The sequence below is a fragment of the Euprymna scolopes genome, chromosome 30 (genome assembly GCF_053919585.1).
Source record: "Euprymna scolopes isolate OS-2025 chromosome 30, ASM5391958v1, whole genome shotgun sequence".
NCBI lineage: Eukaryota > Metazoa > Mollusca > Cephalopoda > Sepiida > Sepiolidae > Euprymna > Euprymna scolopes.
In genome coordinates this window covers 56,851,001-56,875,649 of record NC_136511.1, presented here as the reverse complement: position 1 = coordinate 56,875,649, position 24,649 = coordinate 56,851,001, and the positions used below count along the sequence as shown (strand labels likewise).

The window sequence follows — 24,649 nt, the reverse complement described above, 5'->3', positions numbered from 1 at the left end:
TATATATATATATATATATATATATATATATATATATATATATATATATATATATATATATATATATAAATATATATATATATATAATAAAATATTTAAACAGGTCCTGATCCTTTTAAATCATATCAAATTAACCAAAGTAGATTAATAAAAAATATCCAACACTATATAAGGAAAGTAATATATATATATATATATATATATATATATATATATATATATATATATATATATTTGAACAATACATATAGGATGATGTAAAAAATGTTTATATTTATATTATTTTTAATTTAATACATTTATATTATTTTTAATTTAATATATATTTTTATTAACTAATATTTATAGATGTAAATAAGAATGTAAGTATGAAAAATAATATAAATAATACCAAAAAAGGGGGTGATAAGTAGTAGAATGGATTCAACAAAACACTATATAAAAACAGTTGTTTGTAAATAATAGGCACATTATTATTTCTTATTATTTCTTATTATTTCTTATTATTATTTCTTATTATCATTTCTTACCCGTGGCACATTATTATTTCTTCTTATTTTTTACCTGTGTCACCAATCCTTTATCTCCACAGGAGATAAAGAATGCGTGACACAGGTAAGAAATAATTTTTTAAATGACATGAATAAGTTAACCAAAATTTACCTGGAGGAAAAAACTAGATCAACTATCAAAAAATATTTTTGTTCAAGTATTTTGAGGAAAATAGTGTTTGATCAACACTTTTGAGGGAAGTGGTGTTTGATCAACATTTTTGAGGGAAGTGGTGTTTGATCAACATTTTTGAGGGAAGTGGTGTTTGATCAACATTTTTGAGGGAAGTGGTGCTTGATCAACACTTTTGAAGGAAGTGGTGTTTGATCAACACTTTTGAGGGAAGTGGTGTTTAATCAACACTTTTGAGGGAAGTGGTGTTTGATCAACACTTTTGAAGGAAGTGGTGTTTGATCAACACTTTTGAGGGAAGTGGTGTTTGATCAACACTTTTGAGGGAAGTGGTGTTTGATCAACACTTTTGAGGGAAGTGGTGTTTGATCAACACTTTTGAAGGAAGTGGTGTTTGATCAACACTTTTGAAGGAAGTGGTGTTTGATCAACACTTTTGAGGGAAGTGGTGTTTGATCAACATTTTTGAGGAAAATAGTGTTTGATCAACACTTTTGAGGGAAGTGGTGTTTGATCAACATTTTTGAGGGAAGTGGTGCTTGATCAACACTTTTGAAGGAAGTGGTGTTTGATCAACACTTTTGAGGGAAGTGGTGTTTGATCAACACTTTTGAGGGAAGTGGTGTTTGATCAACACTTTTGAAGGAAGTGGTGTTTGATCAACACTTTTGAGGGAAGTGGTGTTTGATCAACACTTTTGAGGGAAGTGGTGTTTGATCAACACTTTTGAGGGAAGTGGTGCTTGATCAGCACTTTTGAAGGAAGTGGTGTTTGATCAACACTTTTGAGGGAAGTGGTGTTTGATCAACATTTTTGAGGAAAATAGTGTTTGATCAACACTTTTGAGGGAAGTGGTGTTTGATCAACATTTTTGAGGGAAGTGGTGCTTGATCAACACTTTTGAAGGAAGTGGTGTTTGATCAACACTTTTGAGGGAAGTGGTGTTTGATCAACACTTTTGAGGGAAGTGGTGTTTGATCAACACTTTTGAAGGAAGTGGTGTTTGATCAACACTTTTGAGGGAAGTGGTGTTTGATCAACACTTTTGAGGGAAGTGGTGTTTGATCAACACTTTTGAGGGAAGTGGTGTTTGATCAACACTTTTGAAGGAAGTGGTGTTTGATCAACACTTTTGAAGGAAGTGGTGTTTGATCAACACTTTTGAGGGAAGTGGTGTTTGATCAACATTTTTGAGGAAAATAGTGTTTGATCAACACTTTTGAGGGAAGTGGTATTTGATCAACACTTTTGAGGGAAGTGGTGTTTGATCACACTTTTGAAGGAAGTGGTGTTTGATCAACACTTTTGAGGGAAGTGGTGTTTGATCAACACTTTTGAGGGAAGTGGTGTTTGATCAACACTTTTGAAGGAAGTGGTGTTTGATCAACACTTTTGAGGGAAGTGGTGTTTGATCAACACTTTTGAAGGAAGTGGTGTTTGATCAACACTTTTGAGGGAAGTGGTGTTTGATCAACACTGCTGGGAATGATTTTGATCGACTCATACAAGCAGTTACTGTACCGTTTTCATCGTATTAAACAAATGCACGGTAATTGAATCGGTTACTTCAATATGTGTTATTTTATTTAAATGTTATTTAATGGTAAATGTTACTTATATATCTTATAAATTAATTGGTCCCTGTTTGACTTTCGTATTTTGAAACTTTTGTAAATCGTCTAATCCGTTCCAAACTCTCTGAAAACACACATTAAATTTTATAATATATATATAAAACCAGAATGAAATACAATCCAATAGTACCTAACAAAACCGTTAATACCTTCGCTTGCTATTCATTTTTTATTTTTTATTTTCTTTGACATCAAAGTATAAAATTTTATTTAATAAAAGACGGCTGAGAGATATGGCCTATTTTTTTTAAATCGTTAGTTTAACCATTACTCGTAAAGTCACGACTGTAACCAAATACATGGGCACTCAGTTGCGCTAAAAAAAAAAGGATAATTTTTGATTAATAAGAAAAATAATAACAAACTCCCCCACCGCTTACAAAAATTCTAGGGGGTGTGCGATAAAAATTATAACAGAAAATATTCTTCGAATGCAGTAAAGATTGTAATGTGTACTTTAATTTTTCAATTTTTAGAATAATTTTAATTTGGGTGTGGAGTTGATAAATATAAATATAAATATAAATTCAAGTTCAAGTCAAGTTAAAAATGTTTTCCAGATAAAAATCAACAGAAATATTTCAAGAAAATTACTAAAACATTTAAATCGAATAAAACCTCGATTTAAAAAAAGATTTTCAAAGAATTAGGTGCCTGAAAAATAGTCTTTCTGTCACTCGTATCTTTCGTATCCTGAAAATTTTGTATGCAGAAACAAAATAAAAATTTCACATCACGCTTCATAAGCTGAAAATTTTGTAAGCTGAAAATGTTGTAAGCATAGTCTTTCGTATCCAGAGATTCTGCTATGATTATTTAATATTTTCTCCCTTAGCTTAAACTAACGTGACTGAGTGACCTTCAAGCTTTACGCTTTTGGAACAAGGTCTTTGTGTTTCTATTTATTTGCTTCTCCACAAGGGCAGAGTTAGACACAAGATCGGTTTTTAATGTGGGGAAAATCCAGCTCCCCAAAAGGACCACTCTGGATAGGAACAAAAATAAAAATTGTTTCGATCATGGAGGATATCTCCTTCACTGACCGAGGGCAGAAAAGATGAAGTGTAACATCAGAACAAATACTACACTGTGATCTTTGCTTGATTCACAAGTGTTGTTTATCCACCTTTTCTTTTGTTTACTTTCCAACCGACTTTCTTGTATTATGCCGTCAACGCATATTTTAAATAGCCTCACACGTGAACACTTAACGTGACCATACAATCTCAATACATTACATTTAATGACAAAATATATATATAGGTAGGATGCCAGTGAGTTTATGATCAGTAAAGAAACGCATGGTGTGGCTTTGGGAATGTTTCTATTTTCTGACGTAATTTTATAGTCTAGTTGACATATTCAAATCTGTATAAGACTACAAGAAGGATATATGCTTTATAGACTTTATCACTTTGAAATATTTATTTACACAAAATATGAAAATACATTATGAACAGATTAGACACGCGGCCAGTCAAAAGTGTGGTGATAATGGGTGTCGTTGATCATCCTTGGTCTTAAATACTTAAAATTGTCTATCTTACTCTTAACTACAAATATCTCAGTTACCACAATGCAGTAGAACCCCAGGATACGGCATTAAAAATTAGTAACAAAATACAGTACAGCATATAATACACATGTATATAATCAAATAACATTATAAATAACACCGTAAGGCGGGGAAAATACTGTAACCAGAGGTCGGAAAGACCTTGTATTCCACATCGTAACCTGAAAAAAAATGTATTCTAGGGCTATAGTATCCCGGGGTCTTACTGTACCACATTTACTACAGGGTCTGTTTTACTTAAGTTTTATTGAATTATTTTTGATTTTTGTGAAAATGGCCAAACCTAAGGTCATTCTGTGATTTACAGCTGTTTTGCCCGCCATTGCATGCGGCAAAACTATTAATGTATTATTGAAGCTATAACAATCGAGTTTAAGCATAAAAATAACAAAGAAAAAGTGTAGAAATTAGATTTCGAAACTTACACATGATAAATGTCCGGATCCTACAGCTTGGTCTATTCCCAGCAAAAGTCGGACAAAGGTAATTAAATAATCTTTGACAAAGGCCTGTAAATAAAATATGGATAGAAGCGGAAAATAATAATAATAAAAAAAGAATGAGCAAATAACACGCGAAAAAACAAAAAAACAAAAACAAAACAAAACAAAACAAAAAAAATAACTAACACAACTAGACAAGCTACTTTTACGTTTTAATAAAAAACAAAACAAAAAACAAAAAAAAACAAAAAAAAAACAAAACAAAAAACAAAAAAAAACAAAACAAAAAAATAACTAATACAACTAGACAAGCTACTATTACGTTTTAATAAAAAACAAAACAAAAACAAAACAAACAAAAACAAAATACAACAAAAAAATAACTAATACAACTAGACAAGATACTTTTACTTTTTAATAAAAACAAAACAAAAAAACAATAACAAAACAAAACAAAAAATAACTAATACAACTAGACAAGATACTTTTACGTTTTAATAAAAAACAAAACAAAAAAAACAAAAACAAAACAAAACAAAAAATAACTAATACAACTAGACAAGATACTTTTACGTTTTAATAAAAACAAAACAAAAAACAATAACAAAACAAAACAAAAAATAACTAATACAACTAGACAAGATACTTTTACGTTTTAATAAAAACAAAACAAAAAAAACAAACAAAAACAAAACAAAACAAAAAAAATAACACAACTAGACAAGATACTTTTACGTTTTAATAAAAAACAAAACAAAAAACAAAAAAACAAAAAAAAAACAAAACAAACAAAAAAACAAAACAAAAACAAAACAAAAAAAATAACTAATACAACTAGACAAGATACTTTTACGTTTTAATAAAAAACAAAACAAAAAACAAAACAAAACAAAACAAAAAAAATAACTAATACAACTAGACAAGATACTTTTACATTTTAATAAAAACAAAAAACAAAAAAAACAAACAAAAACAAAACAAAACAAAATAACTAATACAACTAGACAAGATACTTTTACGTTTTAATAAAAACAAAAACCAAAAAAACAAAAAACAAACAAAAACAAAACAAAACAAAACAAAATAACTAATACAACTAGACAAGCTACTATTACGTTTTAATAAAAACAAAACAAAAAACAAACAAACAAAAACAAAACAAAAACAATAACTAACACAACTAGACAAGCTACTTTTACGTTTTAATAAAAAACAAAACAAAAAAACAAAAAACAAAAACAAAACAAAACAAAACAAAAAATAACTAATACAACTAGACAAGCTACTTTTACGTTTTAATAAAAACAAAACAAAACAAAACAAACAAAAACAAAACAAAAAAATAACTAATATAACTAGACAAGCTATTTTTACGTTTTAATAAAAACAAAACAAAACAAAACAAAACAAACAAAAACAAAACAAAACAAAAAATAACTAACACAACTAGACAAGATACTTTTACGTTTTAATAAAAACAAAACAAAAAATAACTAACACAACTAGACAAGATACTTTTACGTTTTAATACAAAAACATGCATACAAGTTTGACTACAACTGTTTCTTTTATTTTTATTCTTTTATTCACCCGAAACCATTTTGCCACTGAGACGTAAAGGGTTACTAGTATTACGGAACAGATTTAAAGGGGACATCCTAAGTGGAAAATTGTACAGCCAGATGTTTGTTCACATTACATTTAAATTTCTGCACGGTGGTACAGTCGAGAAAACAAGGAGCATGAAGAGAATTCTTAAGGCAAGCATTTCGAGTAAAAAAAAACTATTAGAATAAAAAGTTTTCTGGCATCTGGGGAACTCTACAGAGAAGGGTGGGATTTTGCTGCTAGTCGGATCGATCAGGGATATTTACATTGAAGGAGTACAAGTGCAATAAGATCGTCGGAGCACATTTCACGGAAGTAATTATAAAACAAGCATAGAGATGCAACATTGCAACGACCGGATATCGATTTTCATTCTCTATTACTGCATCTTTTTAGCACTGTCCCCGGAGAAGCTTTTAACATCTCCCCAGCCTAAAAGGCTCATCTCTGAACTTAACCAAATTATATCTAACTACACATTCGCTCACATTTCATACACCAAATAAATAAGTTTTTTTTTGTTTATCACTACGACCTTCAAAGAACTTTCTCTTTCTGCATCTTCATTTATCTTACTACTTTTAGTGGGCATTGGTCATCTGTTTTTTTTGTTTTGTTTTGTTTTTTTAAATCACAAGGTATAGTTGACCTTCATATGCGGTCACAAATTTCATGCAAAATTTCTTCTCGTAGACTAAGCAAGCGCTCTACAATTTCAATCAATTCTCCATGCAAATTGTGAAGATCGGAAATCTCTATATTAATAAAATGCTAGATTTTTTTAGCCCGTTAAAAACGCACAAGTTATGGACCATTGACTTAGAATGAGTGCTTTATGTCCATCTTTTAATTATATATTGATGGTTGAATATGGTTAAATTTGAGCTAATTTTTGCATTAAATACATAATTCATATTAATCCCCTATTTTACATTGAATATTTTATTCACTGCACCTACAGACAGATAGACTAAGAGAAATATAATATAGATTATTATTATTGGATTGAATATTTAGTATTTACTTTGATCTGAATAAAGTCACAACTGAAACATGTGTGCACATATGTAGATAAAATATTGTATAAATAAAAATTTATAATAATTTGTTAGCATAAATATACCAGTTAGACTTTAAATATTTCATCAGATAGACTTCAATAATGTTAGATTCAATTGTTACCATTTTTTTCTTCATTTGAAGGAAAAATTTGCAATAATTGATAGTAGAATGTGGTAATATTTGTGCTCATTTTTCCATTAAATACTAATCCCTATTAATCCCTTTTAATCCATAACTTTGTATCGAATGCATGCTATAATACTTAGTTCGCCACATCTTATAACAAAGGTTCATTTAAAATTCCATGCGAATCGACTCAGTGACTAATCCCTATTAATCCCTAACTATGCATCAAACGGATACCATAATACTTGGTTCGCTGCACCTTTTCATAAAAAAGTGTGATAACTAATCCTTATTAATCCTTAACTGTGCATCGCCCGGATACTATAATACTTAGATTGCTGCATCTTATCATAACAAAGGTCCATACAAAATTTCATGCGAATTGATTCAGTAGTTTCTGAGAAAAAGTTGAATGGACAGACAGACTAAGAGAAATACAATATAGATTACTACCATTTATCGATTGGCTTTCTTGTATTAAGCCTGGGTGTGTGTTTTGATTATTTATTAAAATAAAAATTTGTATTAGATAAATAAAGTATTAAAACCAAACGTTAAAAAAAAAAAAACTGTAAAAAAAAAACTTTGGGCAAAAAATAAATAAATAAAATTAAAAAAAACAATTAAAAAAAGCAAAACAGTGAAATTAAAAACGAAAATAACTCCCAGGCAACGCCGGACAGATAAAGCTAGTTGATTAGTAATAATCTAAAACAAAACTTGATTTCTCCTGATAACTTTGATTCTTCGATACGATAGAACACATGTGTAAATCAATGTGCTCCTTTAGTTGAGGACCGGAACTAAATATGAATGAACTCGTTGTACTTGCAACCCCGCGACGTACATATCCCCAACAAATCTGCTTAGCAACAAAATCTCACCCCATCACTGTTGAGGTCTCTAAGTAGCAGAAAGCTTTATACTCTAATAATTTCTTCTCTCAAACATCTAGACTTTGGAATTCCCTTTCTGCTACATGTTTCCCTGACTGTACTGATATGCAGAGGTTAAAATGTAACGAAAACCAACATCTTGTTTATCTTTCCTTGGTACGTCCAAGTGACGGTATGCCTTGTTAAGGGTGAATGTGAGTATATATATATATATATATATATATATATACTAGCAAAAGTACCCGTCGTTGACTGGGTTCAAAAACAGCCTACAGAAAATGGACTCTGATTTATGAAAGTATGATAGGTTATGAAAAGGAAGGGTTGTAAAGAGATAGCTTCGAATTTGGGGGTATCAAAACCAAAGCAAAATATGATGAAAGTAAAAATAAAATAGATAAACCCCATAATTTATTAAACCATACCTGTTCACACTGAAACACTTATCACAATATTCGGTGGATCTATATTAAAACACCTTGTTAAACTTTGTGACATATTTCCATTCTATGGAGGTCAGGCGCGAACGAAACCCCATAATTTTATTATACCACATTTCTTCAAACTGAAACATAATTATCAAAGTATACTTATGCAGATAGATATGAAAAGTCTTTATTAAAGTTTGTGCCTATTTCTATTCTATGGAGACCAGGCGCGAACGCAGACCCCATAATTTTATTATACCATCCCTATTTAAGTTAAAACATACTTATCAAAGTATTCTTATGTACGTCTATATCAAAAACACTTGTAAACGTTTTTTTTTTTTAATTTTTTAATTTTTTATTTCCATACTTTGTGGACCAGGCACGAACGCAGACCCCACAATTTTAATGAACCACCGTTCTGCCAGATCAAACATACCCATTCCTGTGTCTCGATACATCTTCTATCATTATATGTAATCAGTTTTTTAAAATAGTGAACCATATAGGAGCCTATTCGTGACCACACACACACACACCTTTATATTATATATATATATACATACACACACACACATATATATATATATATATATATATATATATATATATATATATATACATATGTGTAAAAATGAATTTTGCATTTAAACTTTAATTAAAGCAAAACATGACTTGTATAATGTCTGCCATATTAATTTTATTTATACAAACATTAATGACTACATATGTGCACACATGTTTCTGTAATCACCCACGTTGGGGGATTACGTCTTCAGGCCAAGAATTACCGTCGAAAGTGATATTCCAACCAAATACATTTTCCTATTTCGTTTATCAAGTTAGAATGCAACCTGGGTGGGAGTCATAAAAACGGTTGTCTGCCATGTATATATATATATATATATATATATATTGTTAAGAGAAACATTTTCACACCCTTCATATATATCAATTAAGCAGACACCCCTTCCCACACCCAATCCTTAGCAGACGGAGTCAAAATGAGGCTGGCCGAGCGACCTAGATTTCTACACCCACGCAATGACCTTCAACTGTCGCCAACAAGAAAAACGCGGGAGAATCAAAGCAGTTCGACGAAGGCGGTGGACACGGAAACATGTGTGGGGGCATTCTGCTCGAAAAATGGAAACACCGCAGTTGATTCGTATGGTGAAAAAGAAAAAAGAAAAACATCTCGTCGACTCGTATCGTGCCACAAAGGAACAATATATACCCACCTTGGCACTAATCGATTGGAATTCACGCCGTGCTGATAAGGAATAACATATATCCACCTTAGCATAAATGGATTGGAATTTACGAGAATCGATCCTTCAAACCAGCACCTCATAAAAGGGAAAGAAGCTTCGGGTGAATTGAACGTCGACTCAACAAACGAAGTTAAGTAACTCTTTCTAAATTGTTTTTGCTCGATCAATTATGTGAACTGTTGAGTGCCCCATGAAAAAAAAAGGAAAAAGAATAAGAAAAAAAATGGGGAAAAGAAAAGCAACCCTCGAACTAAGGTTTTTTCCTAAAGGCTGAATCCCCCCCCCTGTTGATCGGCCCATAAGTAACATATCATTGACTATAAAAAAAAGAAAAAAATGAAGAAGAAAAAAAAAGGGGGAAAGAAAATAAAATAAAAAAAAATAGAGGAAAGAGGGAAAAACTATCTCTATATCTTGAGACTTTCAGTGTGACCCCCCCCTCTCTGAGTATCACTCATATCTCGTTGATTCTCATCGAAGAGAACAAAAAGAACCTTCCTAAGACAATCGAAATATCACTCACCCCCCTTTCCTTGTCCCAAATCATTGTCTGCATGCATATATTCTTTTATTCTTTTTTTTCATGTTATTTCAGTTATGATTTCAGTTGCATGTTCTGTTTTCGTAGTTACATTTTACCCGGTTCAATTTGTTTAAATAAATTGTTGATTTGATAACTCTCATACCCGTGTCGACTTGTGTCTCTTTTGTTTGCCTTACATTGCCGCCCGTGAGTGCCTTGAGTATATTCCACGACGATTCTGGTCTGAACCTGGACACTGTACCATAGAGACCGCATAATTTGCAGTCGGTACCCGTCAAACTTTTCTTTTTCTTAAAACGCGTGCCCGGCCTTGGGATTTTCTCTGAGAACTCCAACCTTGGTACCGTACAGGGAGGTTCTCGTCAAGAAACAGGCTCGTGGTACCGTCACATGGGGGCTCGTCCGGGATCAGTTATACACCAAGCAAGTGTAATTTTTTTGCTTGAATAAAAAAAAAAAAAAATCCTCGTGAACATACTTGTGCATTATACACGGACGGTAAGGCAAAATGACGGACACCGACGAATTCCTTAAAAATCCATCCCCAGATAAATTATATAGATTAAAAAAAGATGATCTAATAGTAATAGGAAAGAAATTAGACCTAGAGGTTAGGGGAGCTATGAGGAAAAGCCAGTTAATGAGAATAATAGCTGAGCACATGGTAGACAATGACCGCTTCGATGAAGAAGTGCTGGAAGATTTACCGGCGGAGAAAACGACCATGACTCCTGATCAGATCGAATTAGAGAAAGCCAGAATAATGGCAAAAGCCGAGGTAGAAAAAGCTCGAATCGAGCAAGAGATTAGGATGAGCCAATTAAGTATAGCTCACCAGCCACAGCAAGTCGGACAAAACAGATTCGACATAACTAAACAAGTGCGATTGGTCCCAAAATTTGTAGAAAAGGAGGCGGACGATTACTTTGCGCACTTCGAGAGAACCGCCCTAAATATGGGCTGGCCACAAGAGTGTTGGGCAATGCTGTTACAAACGGCATTAAGCGGTAAGGCCCAAAAGACATATGCGGCACTGCCAGCGGAAGACTGTGCCGATTACGAGGTAGTAAAAGAAGCAATTCTTAAAAGTTATGAACTCGTCCCACAAGCTTACCAACAGAAGTTCAGAAACTCAAAGAAAAGCGAGGGACAAACCTACGTAGAGTTCGTTAAACTCAAAGAGAATTATTTTGATCGGTGGTGCAATGCCAAAAACATAGAGGGTAACTTCAACAAATTGAAACAACTCATGTTAATTGAGGAATTTCAAAACTGCATACCCGATGACATGAGGATACACCTGACCGACAAAAAGGCTGAAACAGCAATCGATATAGCCACGGCAGCCGACGAATACATATTGACTCACAAGAGAAGCAGGGCAAAACTACAGGGACGCATGCAGTCACAGGTCAGGGAACATTGTGCAGTAAAGACACTGTACGAAAATCCACGAGTACCCATCAGAAATCCCCTCAACACAACCAACCGACCAGTACTGGGACGGGAAGCGAGACCTATAGTATGCTTCAACTGTGGGAAGCCAGGTCATGTAGCTGCGAAGTGTCAGACGAAACGATTCACGGAGATGAATCGGAATAACCCAGCCAAACCACAAGGGGCGATATCTCAGGGAATAGATGAAACGTACGAACCCTTTATATCGAAAGGATATATCGCGCGAGATAAGGAAGGTCAAGGGGAACCCATTAACATTCTCAGGGACACGGGAGCATCCCAATCCCTAGTGAAAAGAGGATGCATGCCTAAAGAAGCGACAAGAGCCGCAGGTAGAGCGACCACGATAAGGGGCATAGGAAACAGACCCATAACGATTCCACTATTTAAAGTCCACTTAGTGTCGGATTGGGGCTCAGGAGAAATAACTGTAGGCGTAATTGACGAATTACCAATGACAGGGGTAGCCATGATACTAGGAAATGACATCGCGAAATATCAAAACGGGAAACCCATAGGGGTGACCACAAGAAGTAGAGCGATAGAGAGGGGAAATGTAGAAGACAAGCCGTCAGGGGAAAAACAACCGAGACCGGTGGTAACACCCCAACCTTGTTTACCCGTGCCACGACAAGTGCTGATCAAGGAGCAACAGAATGACGGCGACCTAAAACCCTTATTCTGTCGGGTTGGAGAAGAATATCCTAACAAATCAAAAAGTCAATATTTCCTCAATAGGGGCGTACTAATGAGGAAATGGAATGCCTCCATGACAAAGGGAGAGTCGGGAGATACTGTGCGGGAACAAGTAATGGTACCCGACATGTATCGAGAGGATATCATGAAAGTGGCACATGAGATACCACTGGCGGGCCACCTAGGTGTCAACAAAACCCTAGAAAAGTTGACCAGACATTTCTACTGGCCAGGAATCGTGGGAGATGTCAAAACGTTCTGTAGAACTTGTGGGACGTGCCAAAAGACTGGAAAACCCAACCAGAATATTCCCCCGGCCCCACTCCAACCTATACCGGCAGTGGAAGAACCGTTTAGTAGGGTAATAGTGGACTGTGTAGGACCGCTACCCAAAACCAAAACAGGGCACAAATTTATATTAACTATAATGTGCGCGTCCACAAGGTTTCCAGAGGCGATCCCACTGCGCAGAATATCAACGAAAAAGGTGGTAGATGCCCTGATAAACTTTTTCACTAAAATGGGGCTACCCAGAACAATACAGACAGACCAAGGATCTAATTTTACGTCGAGGCTATTCGAGCAGGCTACGGAGCAACTGGGAATCACCCACATAAAATCCAGCGCTTATCACCCTCAATCGCAGGGGGCTCTGGAACGCTTCCACGCCACCCTGAAAACCATGCTCAGGGGCTATTGTATGGAACACGATGCCGAATGGGATCAGGGGATCCCATTTGTGCTTTTCGCAGCTTGAGAAGGCGTCCAAGACTCGTTGGGGTTCAGTCCCTTCGATCTAGTCTTCGGTCATCAGGTACGAGGACCATTAAAAATGATAAAAGAGAAATGGGTCAGCGATGAACCCTTGCCAAATAACATGACGGATTACGTCACTAAAATGCGACAAACCTTAGCCGAAACACGGAAGTTAGCTAAGACCCACCTAGAAAGTAGTCAGAGGGTCATGAAGACCACATACGATAAAAAGGCAGTAGATAGAAAGTTCGAAGAAGGAGAGGAAGTGTTAGTACTCATACCCCTGAATGGTCAACCATTCAAGTCGAAATATCAGGGACCGTACACAATTACTGAAAAGATAAGCCCACTAAAGTATAAGATATCTACCCCCAAGCGTAGAAACAAAACTCAAGTATGTCATGTGAACATGATGAAAAAATATTTCAGGAGGGCGGGAGAGAAATCAATATTGACAGCACAGTGTCACAATGAAGCTGTAAGTGATGAGTACCCCGAAAGAGATCTTCCTGTAGAAAAGGACTCACCCATTAAGTTAAAGAAGTCGGAGATAATGAGTAACCTAGGGTGCAAACTTGCACACTTACCGCCGAAAGAAGGGCAAAAGTTACAAGGAATGGTAACAGAATATAGCGACCTATTTGCTGACGCACCTACGCGCACAAGAGCAATAGTGCATGACGTTGAGCTAAAGGAGAGCGAACCAATTAAACAACATCCGTATCGCATAAGTCCGAAGAAATTAGAGATAATGAAAACGGAGATAGACTACATGCTCGAACACGAGATAATAGAGCCCAGTCAAAGTGAATGGGCATCACCGTGCGTGCTGGTCGATAAACCGGACGGAACAGTGAGATTCTGTACGGATTATCGCAGAGTGAACGCGATAACCAAGGCAGACGCATACCCTATGCCACGAATAAACGACTGTATAGATAAGATAGGACATGCCAAATACATCACCAAATGCGACCTTCTTAAGGGATACTGGGCAGTGCCTCTAACCGAGAGAGCCAAGCAAATATCGGTGTTTGTAACCCCAAAAGGAGCATACCAATATCGCGTAATGCCATTTGGGATGAAGAATTCCCAAGCAACATTTGTAAGACTGATGAACACATGCCTTGCTGGGATTAAAAACGTAGATACATATGTCAATGACATAGTCATTTACAATGACACATGGGCAGAACATATCGAAACAATTGAAAAAGTATTTAAGAGGTTAAGAACGGCCAAATTAACCATAAACTTAGCTAAAACAGAGTTCTGCCAGGCCGAGGTCAAATATCTAGGGCATGTGGTTGGCCATGGGAAGATCACCCCAGCAAAGGCCAAAGTAGAAGAGATAAAGAATTATCCCATACCAAAAAATGTTAGGAGTTTAAGGAGATTCCTGGGCATGGCAGGGTATTACCGCCGGTTCTGCAGGAATTTTGCATGTCTCACTGCGCCACTGACAGAGCTGTTGAAAAAGCACAAGCGATTTCAATGGACACCCGAATGTCAAGAAGCAGCTGAGAAGATCAAGCTAATGTTAAGCAGCGAGCCAGTGTTAAAGGCTCCATCGTTTGACAAACCCTTCAGTGTGGCGGTAGATGCCAGCAATAGCGGGATAGGAGCAGTACTGTTACAAATGGGGGAGGATGATCAACTACATCCAGTCAGTTACTACTCAAAGAAACTGAGCAAGTTTCAAAAATCCTACTCCACAATAGAGAAGGAAGCTTTGGCGTTAGTGATGAGTTTATCTCATTTTGAAGTCTATGTATCCTCGGTGCATGGCTCGACTATCCTATACACAGACCACAACCCATTGATATACGTCAATAGAATGAAAAATAAAAACCGGCGAGTACTCTCCTGGAGTCTCATATTGCAGGAATTCGACCTAGACATCAGACACGTAAGGGGTCGGGATAACGTAATAGCGGACGCCTTATCACGTAGATTCGAAACAGAAAGGGAAGAAAAGGGGCGGGGGGGAATTCATAAAATAGCTGTAGGAAAAAGTGATGGAAACTCCACGAACATCATTTCTTTAGAGTGACACAAGTTGGTGTCCTTAATCTCAAATATTATTTTTTTTCTCATACGAGTAATTTTATTTTAAATACATATAAATATTAAAAAAAAAAAAGGAACAATTCTCTTTTTTTTTTCTCTTATGGAGGAAGGTGTTAAGAGAAACATTTTCACACCCTTCATATATATCAATTAAGCAGACACCCCTTCCCACACCCAATCCTTAGCAGACGGAGTCAAAATGAGGCTGGCCGAGCGACCTAGATTTCTACACCCACGCAATGACCTTCAACTGTCGCCAACAAGAAAAACGCGGGAGAATCAAAGCAGTTCGACGAAGGCGGTGGACACGGAAACATGTGTGGGGGCATTCTGCTCGAAAAATGGAAACACCGCGGTTGATTTGCATGGTGAAAAAGAAAAAAGAAAAACATCTCGTCGACTCGTATCGTGCCACAAAGGAACAATATATACCCACCTTGGCACTAATCGATTGGAATTAACGCCGTGCTGATAAGGAATAACATATATCCACCTTAGCATAAATGGATTGGAATTTACGAGAATCGATCCTTCAAACCAGCACCTCACAAAAGGGAAAGAATCTTCGGGTGAATTGAACGTCGACTCAACAAACGAAGTTAAGTAACTCTTTCTAAATTGTTTTTGCTCGATCAATTATGTGAACTGTTGAGTGCCCCATGAAAAAAAAGGAAAAAGAATAAGAAAAAAATGGGGAAAAGAAAAGCAACCCTCGAACTAAGGTTTTTTCCTAAAGGCTGAATCCCCCCCTGTTGATCGGCCCATAAGTAACATATCATTGACTATAAAAAAAAGAAAAAAAATGAAGAAAAAAAAAAGGGGAAAGAAAATAAAATAAAAAAAAAAATAGAGGAAAGAGGGAAAAACTATCTCTATATCTTGAGACTTTCAGTGTGACCCCCCCCTCTCTGAGTATCACTCATATCTCGTTGATTCTCATCGAAGAGAACAAAAAGAACCTTCCTAAGACAATCGAAATATCACTCACCCCCCCTCTCCTTGTCCCAAATCATTGTCTGCATGTATATATTCTTTTATTCTTTTTTTTCATGTTATTTCAGTTATGATTTCAGTTGCATGTTCTGTTTTCGTAGTTACATTTTACCCGGTTCAATTTGTTTAAATAAATTGTTGATTTGATAACTCTCATACCCGTGTCGACTTGTGTTTCTTTTGTTTGCCTTACATTGCCGCCCGTGAGTGCCTCGAGTATATTCCACGACGATTCTGGTCTGAACCTGGACACTGTACCATAGAGACCGCATAATTTGCAGTCGGTACCCGTCAAACTTTTCTTTTTCTTAAAACGCGTGCCTGGCCTTGGGATTTTCTCTGAGAACTCCAACCTTGGTACTGTACAGGGAGGTTCTCGTCAAGAAACAGGCTCGTGGTACCGTCCCAATATATATATATATATATATATATATATATATGTGTGTGTGTGTGTGTGTGTGTGTGTGTGTATGTAAAAATGAATTTTGCATTTAAACTTTAATTAAAGCAAAACATGACTTGTATAATGCCTGCCATTTAATTAAAATTACCAACTTTTTCATGAATGTAAATGTATGTTATCATGTTTCTACACAAAATTTCATAATTTTCGAACACAAATTCGTACAACAACCATTTTTACTGGTGTATGATCTTTACATGAGGTTAAGCCGGATTAAGGGTCTTGATTCAGATCTCTGCATTCTTCCTCTCTGAGTCTAGTTTGAAAGTTTGTTTCAATAAAGACGTTTGTGATCTTTTCAGCCCACAGTTTTTCTAATTAAGTTAAACAGTCTGTTACACGCACGTATCCAGCTTCGTAACATGCCTTCTCCTAACTCAGTCTCTTGTTTTCTCTCTACCATTCCTTTTATGCGCCTGTTATTGCCTCATTTGCATAGAAATGGTGAGAGTCTACGTTACTCATGCATGACCGTCAAGTACAAAAGCAACTGTGAGTCGCCATAACCATACAAAGCACACACACTACTCAGGTAAGTTATGATTTTCCCTACACTGAATTAGGTTTAGCGTTGGGATTCTACTATTATCAAAGAGCATCAGATCCATACATCAAATTTGGAAAAATCAAAAGATAAAATTCCGTAAAAATTTAGATTCATAAAGAATCGTTTCAAGGTCAAGGTTAAATGTTGTGCAGGAATTCATTGGCTACGATATAAGCAAAGTAGTGACTTTCTATGATAAATAGAGCCAAAGTTATCACCAAAAATCTAACCTTAATTTCTTTTCGTGATCTTCAACGTTACTTCTGACCTAAATATTCTAAAACTAAATCAGTTCTAAGATGGATCATGACTAATATTTCGACCAAGTTTGGTGACGGTTGATCAAGCGATGTGAACGCTAAGCTGTACAAAAACAAGTATAGTGACAAACCAACAAACAAACCCAACCCAAAAACATGCCCTCCTTGGCTGAGGTAATAAAGATAATTTGAAAATATTTATGACTAAGTGCACAGCAACATGAACATTTGAAAAAAAAAATAGATTTAAAGTTTGATAACATAAAGTTTTAATGTTCAGATGAAATATTGTATGCACTTTGCGGAGGGATATACTCTTCAGGTGATCAAATTTGTTTGATCTTTCCACAAACCAATACTTACCTGGTATAATAAGGTGTCCAACATGCTGGCACTGAACACATTACCAGCAGCAAAAGGCAACCTGAACATGTAGTACATGTGGGAACCTTTTTCTTTTTCTTTCTGTACCGGAAAAGAGAGAAAATAAATTAAGAAAAACAAAAATGACAAATTCAGATTCAAAGTCAAACATCTTTCATGAATTAATACATTAATATATGTATGCATATATATATATATATATATATATATATATATATATATATATATATATATATATATATATATAAATATATATATATATATATATATATATATATATAGTAAGTTATAAAATATATATGGCGATTAAGCTACACTGAATATTCCGCGTTTCATCCACTCTAGGACTCTTCAGGCATATGCGCGAATTTTGTGGTTGTCTGTTGTTTTTATATATGTACCTTCTATTGAGATTTTAGTTAGCCAATCAGCTTTCTAGTATCCACCGCGCCCTTCTTATCAGCCAATGAACATGCACCTACCGGACAAAGACCTATTTGACCTCTGGTTGACCTGTTCCTTTGTATGTGCTCTATTTAGCCTGGATATCTAGTTTCTTGACCTGTTTTAAATCTAGGTTAGGGTTTTTTATGTTAGTTTATATATATATGTACATATATATATATATATATATATATATATATATATATATATATATATATATATATATAGATATATATCACACATATAAGTATATGTATATATATATATACATATATGCGTGATAGTTTATTTATATTCATGTTTATTTAATTAATTTATTTGTTTATTTTCTATTGTTTTTGTTAGTTTTAAAATTATTTTGTATCGCTATCCTAGAGTAAATTTTCTCCTGTGAACACAGTTGTTCGCTATTTCTCTTCTACAGTTTAATAGATGTTGGGGTTCTTTAAAGTACAGGATAGCAAATTTTTCATAAAGGCATAATCTACATGGGTCATCTAGGTCTCTACATGTGGTAGCTTGTCTTATTATTTTCCATTCGACTACCGGCGAATGTCCGTTTTCCTTGAGTTTCAGTACTGGGAACTCAAAGAAAACGGATATATATTAGCTTCTTTCAGTCTTGACAGACTATGGATGCCCACTGTAAAGATACCTACATGTGGAATTTTTGTGGCAAGAGTTGCGCAATCTCCCATCATACCTCTCCTGAGTTGGCGTTGTTAAATACCAGTGGCAAGTGGAGCTTCATGACGACTGAAACAATGCCGAGATAAGCAAAGTTTACATATAGCGTCTAGAATTCATAAATGGTCACCCATCTGGTATAAGACAGGCTCATCGTTGCTTAACTTTGACGATTTGACAAGAGCCAGTGTTGTGTCAAAGGGATTATATTGTACAAGCATAATTTGATATATACATTAATAATAAAGTGTGTGTGTGTGTGTGTGTGTATATATATATATATATATATATATATATATATATATATATATGTTTTTTTATATTTTTTATTACCGTTTTATCTGTTTGGTTACATATATTTCGGATGTTGGACCATGTTATAATCCAATAGCCTCGTCAGACTTTACAGAACAACCATTTCTGTAAGGTCTAACGAGGCTGTTGGATCGTAAACATGGCCCAACACCCGAAACATATGCAACCAAACAGATAAAACGGTAATAAAAAATAAAACACATATTTGCTCTGCAATAAATATATATATATATATATATATATATGGTTCTTGAAAAAGTTGTCAACAAAAACAAATATATAACAAGTAAATATTTCAATGGCAAGATAAGTTACTTTTCTACCTAATTGGATAATTTTTAGTGTTTTTATTGGGTTTGTACTACTGTACATATAGATTCGAAAAAGTTGTCAAAAAATAAATGTATAACAAATATTATTAAAGGCAAGATATGTTACTTTATTACCAAAATGGATAATTTTAGTTTTTTTTCAATGTAAAATGTTTATTCGGCTCGAAAAACACAGCGTTTACTGCTATATTTGAAAATTACAAATGGCGACAGACTCTGTGTTAAACACGTAAAGTTTGGGGAAATGAGTTAAAACTAAAAAACTATATAAAATACTGTTAAAAACCACCGAATACATGTCTGTCCATGTCACGGTAACATATATTGAGTGAGTTCCTGACAGTATTTTGTATAGTTTTTTAGTTTTAACTCATTTTCCCAAACTTAATGTGTTCAACACAGTCTGCCGCCATTTGTATTTTTCAAATATACTGATAAACACTACATGTTTTCGAACCGATTAAACAATTTATACTAAATAAAAACACTAAAATCTTATCCTGTTAGGTAGAAAAGTAACTTATCTTGCCTTTGATAACATTTATTTGTTATATTTATTTTTCAACAACTTTTTCGTTTCTGTGTTTAGTAATACAAACCCGTTTTATTTACTGTAACGTTTAGTTGGCCCAGAAAACAGTGTTTATCAGTGTATTTGAAAAATACAAATGGTGGCGGACACTGTTGATGATGTTAAGTTTGAGAAAATGATTTAAAACTAACAAACTATGCAAAATACTGTCAGAAACCCACCGAATATGTCAGCCTATGTCACGATAACATATAATCAGTGGGTGTCTGACACTGTTTTGTATAGTTTTTTAGTTTTTAACTGATTTTCCCAAACTTAACGTATCCAACAGAGTCTGCGACCATTCGTCTTTTTCAAATACATAAATAAACACATAGTTTCTCGAGCCAATTAAACATTTTACATTAAATAAAAACACTAAAAAATTATGCAGTTAGGTAGAAACATAATTTATCTTACCTTTGCTTTCATTTATTTGTTTTTGGACAACTTTTTCGAATCTGTGTATAGTACCCCCCTCACCTAAATATTAATTAAAATCTCACATTTTTGAATACAATAACAAAAAAAAAAAAAACAACCTCTATTTAGCGTTTCAACAGTTTAGCAACGTTAGGCTTAATCCACTGAATGTTGGTCGAGCCCAAGCCATGATTGACAGTAACTCCTGAAGATCCGGATCCATATCTACAAGAGTACCATTTTTTTTTTATTTTCGCCTTTTTTTATTTTTTTTAAAACTTTTTGGAGTGGATTGCTGTACTAAGAATATAAGAAACATGCATTTTCTCTTTTTATTAGAATTTTCCATTACACCAAATTGAGCCACAGCAACGCGTGGCAGGGTACAGCTAGTATATATCATATATATATATACATATCATATATATATATATATCATATATATATATATATATCATATATATATATATATATATATATATATATAAAATGAATACGTATTATATACGTTTGAAGCCAAAACAACGCATTATTACAAAATAAACGGACATTTATTTTGTTTGAAATTCATAAATATATTTCGAAGGAAACCTTTTTTTTTTTTACACAGTGATCACCACTTATCAAGGCCCGGAAGCCACTCAGGGATAAGGGTTATTGCACGTACATTACGTTAGTGTGGAGATTTGATGAAGTGTTTACTTAAGGGGGAGGTTCATTAGTACTTTGTTAACATTGAACTTGAAGACATCCAAGTTGTAGTCTGGTGGGAAGCAGGCAGACGGAACAGAGTTCCACAGGCGTGCAGTTCTAGGTGTTAAGAGAAACATTTTCACACCCTTCATATATATCAATTAAGCAGACACCCCTTCCCACACCCAATCCTTAGCAGACGGAGTCAAAATGAGGCTGGCCGAGCGACCTAGATTTCTACACCCACGCAATGACCTTCAACTGTCGCCAACAAGAAAAACGCGGGAGAATCAAGGCAGTTCGACGAAGGCGGTGGACACGGAAACATGTGTGGGGGTATTCTGCTCGAAAAATGGAAACACCGCGGTTGATTCGCATGGTGAAAAAGAAAAAAGAAAAACATCTCGTCGACTCGTATCGTGCCACAAAGGAACAATATATACCCACCTTGGCACTAATCGATTGGAATTCACGCCGTGCTGATAAGGAATAACATATATCCACCTTAGCATAAATGGATTGGAATTTACGAGAATCGATCCTTCAAACCAGCACCTCATAAAAGGGAAAGAAGCTTCGGGTGAATTGAACGTCGACTCAACAAAAGAAGTTAAGTAACTCTTTCTAAATTGTTTTTGCTCGATCAATTATGTGAACTGTTAAGTGCCCCATGAAAAAAAAGGAAAAAGAAAAAGAAAAAAAATGGGGAAAAGAAAAGCAACCCTCGAACTAAGGTTTTTTCCTAAAGGCTGAATCCCCCCCCCTGTTGATCGGCCCATAAGTAACATATCATTGACTATAAAAAAAGAAAAAAAGGAAGAAGAAAAAAAAGGGGGAAAGAAAATAAAATAAAAAAAAAAATAGAGGAAAGAGGGAAAAACTATCTCTATATCTTGAGACTTTCAGTGTGACCCCCCCCTCTCTGAGTATCACTCATATCTCGTTGATTCTTATCGAAGAGAACAAAAAGAACCTTCCTAAGACAATCGAAATATCACTCACCTCCCCTCTCCTTGTCCCAAATCATTGTCTGCATGTATATATTCTTTTATTCTTTTTTTTTTTTCCATGTTATTTCAGTTATGATATCAGTTGCATGTTCTGTTTTCGTAGTTACATTTTACCCGGTTCAATTTGTTTAAATAAATTGTTGATTTGATAACTCTCATACCCGTGTCGACTTGTGTCTCTTTTGTTTGCCTTACATTGCCGCCCGTGAGTGCCTCGAGTATATTCCACGACGATTCTGGTCTGAACCTGGACACTGTACCATAGAGACCGCATAATTTGCAGTCGGTACCCGTCAAACTTTTCTTTTTCTTAAAACGCGTGCCCGGCCTTGGGATTTTCTCTGAGAACTCCAACCTTGGTACCGTACAGGGAGGTTCTCGTCAAGAAACAGGCTCGTGGTACCGTCACATAAGAAAGAAGCTTTGTTCATGGAATCCGCGTTTTGATTTAGGCACAGATATAGAGTGGGGGAAATTTTTCACAGTGGATTCAGCTAGACGGGTGTTTTTCGTGAAAGATTGGCGAGGGTGGACCAGAGATTGGAGTTCAGACCTTCATCTTCAGTATGACTTTCTTTTTTTTTTTTTTTTGCCATCTTGTTGTTGGAGCAGAGAATCAGCAAGTCCGTATGGCAAAAAAAAAGAAAAAAAAAAGAAAAAAGACATAAAAGCTTTGCTTCGTATGTCTTTTTTTCCCCCAATCTATAGAACACAATATCACGGGGCTTCTTCTCAGCTGATTACAACATAATGATCTTCAAGTCATATATTGAAGCTCTCAATATATTTTAGATATAAAATAAAATTTTGAAGCCAAAACAACGCGTTATTACAAAATAAACAGACATTTATTTTGTTTGTAATTTATATTGAAATTCATAAATATATTTCGAAGGAAACCTTCATCTTCAGTATGTCTTTTTTTTGTTGCCATGTTGTTGCTGGGGCAGAGAAGTATAAGTCCGTTTGCTGTTTATACGGTAGTTTTTTTAAATCTCAGAACGGTGCGTTTGGTCACGCGGAATTCACGTTAAGAAAAAAACCTCATATATATATATATATATATATATATATATATATATATATATATATATATCCATATATATATATATATATATATATATATATATATCCATATATATATATATATATATATATATATGGATTTTTTAATGAGAGAGAGATGTGGGGTGGGGGGATATGAATATATATTATACGAAAAAATACGCGTTCAAAAACTTAAGAGTCTTAAGTCTTAACAAGAAATTTCAGTTGAGAGAATCTTGCGTAATTAGTATCTAATGACTATGGACCAAATCAAATATAAATCTGAAATGATTTTTTCCTTCGAAATACTCCAAAGAAACTGATCTACCCTCACACTTAGCAGCTGCATTTCAAAATTTATAATGTTCAGTGAATTAGTTTAGGACTCAATCCTATACAGAGAAGTATATAAACATGTACACATACCTAATTTTATGTGTGTGTGTGTGTGTGTATTCTATTTTACATAAGCAATAATGATGAAAAATAATGGAAATAGTAGTCCGACAAAATAGAGAAATAAAAAGGAACAAACCGTATTTTGTGTTCATCAACGTTTCGTCTTTATTTCCAAAGGAAGTCTCGAAATAAAGACGAAACATTGATGAACACAAAATACGGTTTGTTCCTTTTTATTTCTCTATAAGCAATAATATATTGTTTTCCATTCATGCAAAGAAAACAAGGAAGATTGAGTGATTGACAAGTTTTGCTTCTTTTTAGTGTTTCCCCAGTTAACAATTGGTGTTACATCTTTTTTATTGTTAGTTCACTGTAACACGAAGCCAAGTATAGTTGCTTTACCTCTAGAATAGATATAAAGTGAGAACAAATAGAAGAGTACGATATTTACGATGACTAATAATAAGCTGTTAATAACAATATGTCAATAAAAAATTACAAAATGAATAAGATAAAATTTGTGATGGAACGAAAGGAAAGAGTAGTGCGCACGGGGTTAAGATAGAGAAAATATATGAAGAATAAAGAGGAAGCAAGTGGTGTGTGATATGTTCTTTTCTTATATTCTGCATATATTTTCTCTCTTTCTCACGCCACATTTATTGTCACCTTTTCTGTTTCACTAGACATCCTTTTTTTTTGATAATGATGTAACCTATTTTTAGAGATGCTTATTTAAAAATGTGTCCATATTACCAGCCTTCCAGACCGAAACAATTCTTTTGTAAACAAAACGTAGCTACGTTGATATCATTATATTGCC

The 24,649-nt window shown here is 34.5% G+C and overlaps 1 protein-coding gene across 3 annotated transcripts in view; it reads right to left on the bottom strand.

Moving 5' to 3' along the window:
• Positions 1–24,649, bottom strand: part of LOC145254815 (potassium channel subfamily T member 2-like) — a 534,670-nt gene that overhangs the window by 66,842 nt on the left and 443,179 nt on the right. For all 3 annotated transcript variants that reach the window (XM_080113638.1, XM_080113639.1, XM_080113636.1), the window contains 2 exons: positions 17,882–17,983; positions 4,320–4,403 (listed from right to left, as the gene is read on the bottom strand). In XM_080113638.1, the coding sequence (XP_079969764.1) occupies positions 4,320–4,403; positions 17,882–17,983 (186 nt within the window). The remainder of the gene's footprint in view (positions 1–4,319; positions 4,404–17,881; positions 17,984–24,649) is intronic.